General features: G+C 44.1%; 1 protein-coding gene across 1 annotated transcript; it reads left to right on the top strand.

Annotated features, from left to right (window-relative positions):
• Positions 1-4,864: 4,864 nt before the first annotated feature.
• LOC106581057 (coiled-coil-helix-coiled-coil-helix domain-containing protein 2) lies at positions 4,865-8,624 on the top strand. The gene is made up of 4 exons (XM_014162767.2): positions 4,865-5,162; positions 5,626-5,884; positions 6,116-6,341; positions 8,322-8,624. Exons 1-4 carry the CDS (start codon positions 5,113-5,115, stop codon positions 8,330-8,332), a joined length of 546 nt encoding a protein of 181 aa, XP_014018242.1. The 5' UTR covers positions 4,865-5,112; the 3' UTR covers positions 8,333-8,624.
• Positions 8,625-8,843: the final 219 nt, after the last annotated feature.

Here is an 8,843-nt window from a genome sequence, read left to right as displayed (position 1 = left end):
TTTTCATAGACAAGTATTCTTAGGGTGGTTGTTAATATATAACGGGTGGGCAAACTTTTTGGCTTGAGGGCCACATCAGGATTTTCAAATTCAACGGAGGGACGCATTTTTTGGGGGACCAATTGTTTGTTAAAATCAATTTGCGGGGGCCTCTCGTATGGCGCATCAGTCTAAGTGATGCATCAGTGCATCGCAGTGCTTGAGGCATCACTACAGACCCAGGTTCGATCCCAGTCTGTGTCACAGCTGGCCGTGACTGGGAGACCCATGAGGCAGCGCACAATTGGCCCAGCATTGTACGGGTTAGGAGAAATGGCGCCAGATCAGAAGGCAGACGTTTTACGTGCCCCCAAACTATTGTGTTTTTTTTGTTCGTAACTTATTTTTTTACTATTTTTGTACATAATGTTGCCGCTACCGTCTCTTATGACCGAAAATAACTTCTAGACATCAGGACTGCGATTACTCACCACGGACTAGCAGAATCCTATTTCATCTTTCACAACTCTGACGAGCCCGAGGCGGAGGATATACGGCTCCCTCCGGAACAGACCCAACCTCAGTGATCTGCGTGAAGAGGAGGCGGAGAAAGAGAGGCCGGAGGGTGGGCTGCCTTCTGAGGAGTAGGCAGCGATTGAATAAACCTCCACTCCCCCCAATTCTGCTCGCAAACATGCAACATTTGGACAATAAAATGGCCGAGTTATTGAGAAGATTAAACTACCAACAAGACATTAAAAACTGTAACATCTTATGCTTCACAGTGCCGTGGCTGAACGACGACAATATCAACATACAGCTGGCGGTCTATGTATTTTTGTAAACAACAGCTGGTGCACGATATCTAAGGAAGTCTCAAGCCATTGCTCGCCTGAGGTAGAGTTTCTCATGATAAGCTGCAGACCACATTACCTACCAAGAGAGTTCTCATCTATATTCTTTGTAGCTGTTTACATACCACCACAGTCAGAGGCTGGCACCAAGATAGCATTGAATGAGCTGTATTCCGCAATAAGCAAACAAGAAAACGATCACACAGAGGCAGCTGGGAATTTTAATGCAGGGAAACTTAAATCTGTTTTACCTAATTTCTATCAACATGTTAAAAGTGCAAACAGAGGGAAAAGAACTCTGGACCACCTATACTCCACACACAGAGATGCATACAAAGCTCTCCCTCGCCCTCCATTTGGCAAATCTGACCATAATTATATCCTCCTGAAGCACCAGTAACTACATCAATAAAAAAGTGGTCAGATGAAGCAGATGCTAAGCTACAGGACTGTTTTGCTAGCACAGACTGGAATATGTTCCGAGATTCCTCCAATGGCATTGAGGAGTACACCACATCTGTCATTGGCTTCATCAATAAGTGCATCAATGACGTCGTCCCCACAGTGCCCGTACGTACATTCCCCAACCAGGAACCATGGATTACAGGCAGCATCCGCACTGAGCTAAAGGCTAGAGCTGCCGCTTTCAAGGAGCGGGACTCTAACCCTGAAGCTTATAAGAAATCTTGCTATGCCCTCCGACAAACCATCAAATAGGCAAAGCGTCAATACAGAACTAAGATTGAGTCTTACTACAATGGCTCTGACGCTCGTCAGATGTGGTAAGGCCTGCAAACCATTACAGACTACAAAGGAAAGCACAGCCGAGAGCTGCCCAGTGACACGAGCCTACCGGACAAGCTAAACTACTTCTATGCTCGCTTCGAGGCAAATAACACTGAAACATGCATGAGAGCACCAGCTGTACCGGAAGACAGTGTGACCATGCTCTCCGCAGCCGATGTGAGTATGACCTTTAGACAAGTCAACATTCACAAGGCCGCAGGGCCAGACGGATTACCAGGACGTGTACTGTGAGCATGCGCTGACCAACTAGCAAGTGTCTTTACTGACATTTTCAAACTCTCCCTGTCGGAGTCTGTAATACCAAGATGTTTCAAGCAGACCACCATCCACCATAGTACCTGTGACCAAGAACACTAAGGTAACCTGCCTAAATGACTACTGACCCATAGCACTCACGTCTGTAGCCATGAAGTGCTTTGAAAGGCTGGTCATGGCTCACATCAACACCATCATCCCAGAAACCCTAGACCCACTCCAATTTGCATACCGCCCCAACAGATCCACAGATGATGCAGTCTCTATTGCACTCCACACTGCCCTTTCCCACCTGGACAGAAGGAACACCAATGTGAGAATGCTATTAATTGACTACAGCTCAGCGTTCAACACCATAGTGCCCTCAAAGCTCATCAATAAGCTAAGGACCCTGGGACTAAACACCTCCCTCTGCAACTGGATCCTGGACTTCCTGACGGACCGCCCCCCGGTGGTAAGGGTAGGTAACAACACATCCGCCACGCTGATCCTCAACACAGGGGCCCCTCAGGGGTTTTTGCTCAGCCCCCTCCTGTACTCCCTGCTCACTCATGACTGCACGGCCAGGCACGACTCCAACACCATCATTAAATTTGCCAATGACACAACAGTGGTAGGCCAGATCACCGACTGTGGTCTACAGGAAAAAGAGGACCGAGCACGCCCCCATTCTCATCGACAGGGCTGCAGTGGAGCAGGTTGAGAGCTTCAAGTTCCTTGGTGTCCACATCACCAACAAAGGAACATGGTCCAAGCACACCATGACAGTCGTGAAGCGGGCACCACAAAACCTATTCCCCCTCAGAGACTGAAAAGATTTGGCATGGGTCCTCAGATCCTCAAAATGTTCTACAGCTGCACCATCAAGAGCATCCTGACTCGTTGCATCACTGTCTGGTATGGCAACTGCTCGGCCTCCGACAGCAAGGGTAGTGCGAATGGCCCAGTACATCACTGGAGCCAAGCTTCCTGCCATCCAGGACCTCTATACCAGGCTGTGTCAGAGGAAGGACCTGAAAATTGTCAAAGACTCCAGCCACCCTAGTCATAGACTGTTCTCTCTGCTACCACACGGCAAGCGGTACAGGAGCGCCAAGTCTAGGTCCAAGAGGCTTCTAAACAGCTTCTACCCCCAAGCCATAAGACTCCTGAACATCTAGCCAAATGGCTACCCAGACTATTCACATTGCGCCCCCTCCCCCCCCTGCCACTCTCTGTTGTCATCTTTGCACAGTCACTTTAACTCTACCTACATGTACATACTACCTCAAATAACCGGTGCCCCCGCACATTGACTCTGTACCGGCACCCCCCTGTATATATTGTTCTTTTTTTACTCCTCCTCTTTAATTACTTGTTACTTTTATCTCTTATTCTTGTCCGTATTTTTTTAAACTGCACTGTCGGTTAGGGGCTCGTCGGTAAGCATTTCACTGTAAGGTATAATAATAAAATACATACCATACGAAACGTAATATATGATACTAATTTCAGTCCATCTGATTTTCATTTACTATAGTCCATCTGATTTTCATTTACTATGTTACGTCCAGGTTGCTCCACCACCAACATTAGGGTTCAACGTTTTATTTAATTGACTTAAAAACAAATCTTGGCCTACGTAGGGTAGAATGAATTAATTCCACTTTTAAACAGAAGCCCTTCAGAGGTATACAGATTTTAATATGCAAACTACTACTTCTTCCATTTCAAGTTAATGACATTGAAAATACAAATGCACTGTTACCTCCCCCCAAAAAATCTTGAATGCGTTTCACACTTACAGAAACTGAATTTCGAAGTCCAAGGGGAACATCTAGTGGAAAAAGATAAAAACATTTCCATTACTTCACTGGGCACTCGAGTGTAGATTTTTTTAGCGCTCGAAAACTTGATATGCTAAAACCACAAAACATACACTACATATACAAAAGTATGTGGACACCCCTTCAATTTAGTGGATTTGGCTATTTCAGCCACACCCATTGATGACAGGTGTATAAAATCGAGCACACAGCCATCCAACCTCCATAGACAAACATTGATAGTAGAATGGCCTTAATGAAGAGCTCAGTGACGTTAAACGTGGCACCGTCCATAGGATGCCACCTTTCTAGTCAGTTTGTCAAATTCCTGTGAAGTGGAAACGTCTAGGAGCAACAACGGCTCAGCCGCGAAATGTTAGGCCACACTAGCTCACAGAACGAGACCGTTGAGTACTGAAGCGCGTAAAAATCGTCTGTCCTCGGTTGCAACACTCACTACCGAGTTCCAAACCGCCTCTGGAAGCAACATCAACACAAGAACTGTTCGTCAAGACCTTCATGAAATGGGTTTTCATGGCCAAGCAGCTGCACACAAGCCTAAGATCACCATGCACAATGCCAAAGGTCTACTGGAGTGGTGTAAAGTTAGCCGCCATTGGACTCTGGAGCAGTGGAAACGCGTTCTCTGGAGTGATGAATCATGCTTCACCATTTGGCAGTCCAAAGGATGAATCTGGGTTTGACAGATGTCAGAAGAACGCTACATGCCCGAATGCAGTGCCAACTGTAATGTTTGGTGGACGAGGAATAATGGTCTGGGGCTGTTTTTCATGGTTCAGGCTCCTTAGTTCCAGTGAAGGGAAATCTTAACACTACAGCATACAATTTACATTCTAGACAATTCTGTGCTTCAACTTTGTGGAGATCAGAAATGATCAGAAATGGTTTGTGGAGATCAGTGCCGACCTCACTAATGCTCTTGTGGCTGAATGGAAGCAAGTCCCTGCAGCAATGTTCCAACATCTAATGAAAAAACTTCCTATAAGAGCAGAGGCTGTTATAGCAGCAAATGGGGGACCAACTCCATATTAATGCCCATGATTTTGGAATTAGATGTTCGACGAACATACTTTGGTCATGTAGTGTATATCAGAGGATACTCAGTCATGTACTAGCTTTACATACCGTAACGTTTTTTGGCATGGAGTCATGATTATAAAACGTTACATATGACAACAGATTTCAAAAAGATTTTCAAAGCGAGTCGTCATCTCACCGGAAGTTACACGCACAAAATATGTGACACGATAGTAAATTCTGGAACACCAGTCTTTTTTATTCCTACGAAGGTCGATTAGACATAGACACATTAGCTACTGTACTGAGTCGCTTTCTTCAAACACGAAGGAATTTTCTTGTTATATTTCACTAGCTAGCTTTATCAATTGAAAATGCCAAGAGGAAGCAGAAGCCGGACGTCAAGAATGGCCACTCCAGCCAGGTATGCAAATTGGAAAAATGATATTAATAACGCATTGCCAGCTAGCTAACGTTAATACAGTAGCTAGTTAACTTAGCATCAAGCAAGCTGCCTGACATTACTTGCTCGCTAGACTTGCATCCTTTCCCTGTGTTGCCCAGTCTATATTTGAATACTTGATAAACGGTGTCTATTTCAAAGTTATGATAGTTAGCTAGATAACAAATAACGTTATGTAGCTAGCTAGATTGCTAGACACCTGCTAATGACGTTAAGTGAAAGGTGAAACTAATAATAATCAATTAAGGAACTAAATGTACAGAATCTGGTTGGTTAGTCTTTACACTACCCTAATTATATGTTACTGAATTGGCCGAGAGTAATTTACAGAAATTGATGCTGCTAATGGACCTAATTCAAGTTCTTCAGTGAGCATGATTGAATTGACACTTGATTGCTCATCTCTCCCTTTCTCTCAAACCAGGGTAGCCCCACCGCCACCTCCCATGGCCAGGGCTGCACCCCCACCATCCTACGCTCCAACGCCTGCCCCTCCGTCCGCCATGGCTGCCCCAGCCGCTGCTACTCCCCGGCAGCCAGGCATGTTTGCGCAGATGGCCACCACAGCCGCTGGGGTAGCCGTTGGCTCAGCCGCAGGGCACATGATCGGCCACGCAATGACTGGAGGAATGGGTGGAGGCGGGGGAAGCCAGGAGGCTGCCAAACCTGATGTCACCTACCAGGTAGGTGACCACTGCTTAATCACAGTGAGTGACAGGGCCATGATATTGAAGTGGCTTTGTGTCATGTAGCCTAGTTAGTAATGGTAGTGATGAGAGTATGAGTGAGACAGACAGAGAGAGAGAGGATAAACCATGGCGGATTATACCCTGTGCCAGTCCTTAAAGAATGGGCATCTAAACAGTTGAGAATAAAATCAACACTAACCTCAAATGCTTTATTATGTTTCTCAGGAGCAGCCCCAGCAGTACCAGCAGCAGTACCAACAGCCACCTCCCATGTACCAGGCAGCACAGTATCAGCAGCAGCCCCAGTCCATGTTCCAGCAGGAGCCTGCTCCACAGCAGGGAACCTGCTCCTACGAGTTCAAGCTGTTTATTGAGTGTGCTCAGACCCAGAGTGACCTGAAACTCTGTGAGGGCTTCAGCGAGGTGCTCAAGCAGTGCAAGTTGTCCAATGGTGAGTTTAAGTGTGTGTATATGTGTTAATACAATTTTACCTGTTACTGGAAATATGTGTAAAAGAGGGTGCTTTGTGTCCCTGAAAATGTTAAATAGTGAAGTTGTATCATGACTTATATGCATTCATTAGATGTTATCAGTTGACTTGTTGCCTATCCCTTGCCTTCCCTGGTGTCACCTTTTGGAATAGGATTAAGATGACGTTTTATGGCAGCTAGTGTTCTTCAGTCTGGTTCCTGGATGGTGTTCTGTAGGTCTCTGGCATTCATTCAATTAAGTCTGACTCTTGAGTCAACTGAGCAGAGTGAGGCATTTGAGTCAAATGACAGAGTAAGGCATTTGTGTGAAAGTGGCTATACGTTTGGCCAATTAATAGACATTGCACTAAATTAAACCAAATTTAAAAAAAAATATTGCCCAGGACAGGACTCTACACAGACTGGTGTGTCATAGCCAATCAGGCCTATATACAAATAAGCCATTTGCCACACTGGACTGTGTTTACAGGCAGTAGCAACAGCGTGACTTTAGATCATTAGAACGCATTCGCCAAAAGCCACTAAATATATCTGAATGGATTTCTGCAAATATGTAAATACCACAGGAGTCCTCTTACATTTGGGAACTTTACAGTCCTATTGATCAAACAACCATTAAAAGGTAGGCTCGCTCTCCCTCAGTTGCCTATGCACATCAACAAGATCAACAACTGTTAGTCAGAGCGAGATGAGGGAACAGTAGATAAACCCTCTCAAACTTTATCAGCTTGTAGTTGGCTGTCAAAAATGGCAATGATAAATGGGGAATAGTAGTCTCCCCGCCCTTCTGCAGCTTGCCTGCCAGTACATGCTTGTCCCAACCCACGTTTTGACAACTGAATGGGAACTTGCCCATTTGATCGATGCCAAATACATTTGATTGACAACTAAGAGATATGGTAAATGGATTAGTCGTTCCAAGTTTAGCATAGCTAGCTCGCAAGTGATTCACGTCATGCTAGCTAACCAAATGAGACCTGCGTTTCTAGCTGTAGCCACAGAAAAATGAAATGTGGTTGTAAAAAGTTGTCCACTCGTCCAATGACATAACATCCTCCTAGCAGCTAGCCAGATAACATTAGGCTCTGTGTTTTTAGCTTGGTAAATAAATAGCTGCATAAATAGATAAGCTAGCCAATTGCCACACGTTATGACTGATTTGTGAACATTGCACTTGCTAGTTTCATTCTATTAACATTCCCAGCCTTAGTTACATTTGTCAGTTTTTGTCCAAAATATTGAGTTTTAAAACTGAAACCGTGCACCCTAATGGGTGGAAGCAGCAAACAATGTACCAGGCCAGCTGTGATTTACAACCTCATAGCAGTATTTGTTGGACTACCAAGAAATGTATTGGTGAATTATATTAACCATGAATTGAACTGCATCCATCAATTCTGCCAACAATGCTTTCTCTATGTCATGGAATTGAGTTAAATATAACCTATTTTTCAAACCTAAACTGGAAATGTTATATTTGACTGCTATGATTGTTTGTTTCATATCTGCAAAGTAGTTCAAACGGCTGCCAGTTCCACTTTAATGTATATCCTCATATGTTCATAACAGTTAAGGGGTCACACTCAATATTCTTGGTCCCCAAGATATTTAACTACAAATGTATGCAATACACGGAGTGGCCATAGGGTGATGTAGCACTATGGGACATTAAATCATGAAATGTGTAGGAGCTCATGCCAGGTGCTCACACTTTTGACCCCCCCCCCCAATATTTCCAGTGAGGGCGTTGCTGGTTAAAAAATGTTTCCCTAATGTTGTGCCGGGGGCTGGTCTAGTGGTAGTGCTGCTACCACACATGCCCCCTGGAGCCCCTCTCCTCTCTCCATCTCAATGACTTCACTACATCGATCAAGTAAAAACTACAAAATATGTAAAATGTTCCCTAATGTAACTTTTAATTGTTTTATTTCCCTCCACAGGGATGTCCTGAGAGGTAGACGAACAACCCCATCAACGCTGAACACATACACACAATACTACTAAACAAGTCATTTGTTTTGGCAGTTGATCAAATAACTTAATCACATGGACAATAAAAGCATTTCTCAGGTTGATGCTGTGAAGCTTGTAATAAGTTATGTATATGTTTAGATTTTTTTGGTTTGTTGCAAGTTTACATTTTTCTCTTGGTCCACCCATTTCCATCATATCTGGATTAGGGTTGTATAATCACAATTTGCTTGTAACAAGCATAGGATCTAATAAAGCTGATGTGAATCACATTAAATAATCTTGGTATCTCTTGTTCTCACATCCCTGATGGCTCTTTTGCACACAGTGATAATGTGATTAAGTATTACATAAATTGGATCATCCTTGTGGAACATTTGAGGAACACTAGACTAGAGCAAGAAGAACATGCAGTTATTTGTATGCAGTTTCTTTATTATTGAAGTACTACTACTACAATACATTTATATGCCACCTGTTATGCACAGTCA

Source organism: Salmo salar, chromosome ssa20, assembly GCF_905237065.1.
Source record: "Salmo salar chromosome ssa20, Ssal_v3.1, whole genome shotgun sequence".
In the NCBI taxonomy this organism is placed as follows: Eukaryota; Metazoa; Chordata; class Actinopteri; order Salmoniformes; family Salmonidae; genus Salmo; species Salmo salar.
Note: the sequence above shows the minus strand (reverse complement) of the source record. Positions and strands in the feature narration are given on the sequence as shown.

Excerpts from the sequence above, each read along its gene's own strand:
- LOC106581057 (XM_014162767.2), top strand. The coding sequence starts at position 5,113 with ATGCCAAGAGGAAGCAGAAGCCGGACGTCAAGAATGGCCACTCCAGCC. Across the intron at positions 5,163-5,625 it reads AGAATGGCCACTCCAGCCAG|GGTAGCCCCACCGCCACCTC; the intron begins GTATGCAAATTG and ends CTCTCAAACCAG. Across the intron at positions 5,885-6,115 it reads AACCTGATGTCACCTACCAG|GAGCAGCCCCAGCAGTACCA; the intron begins GTAGGTGACCAC and ends TATGTTTCTCAG.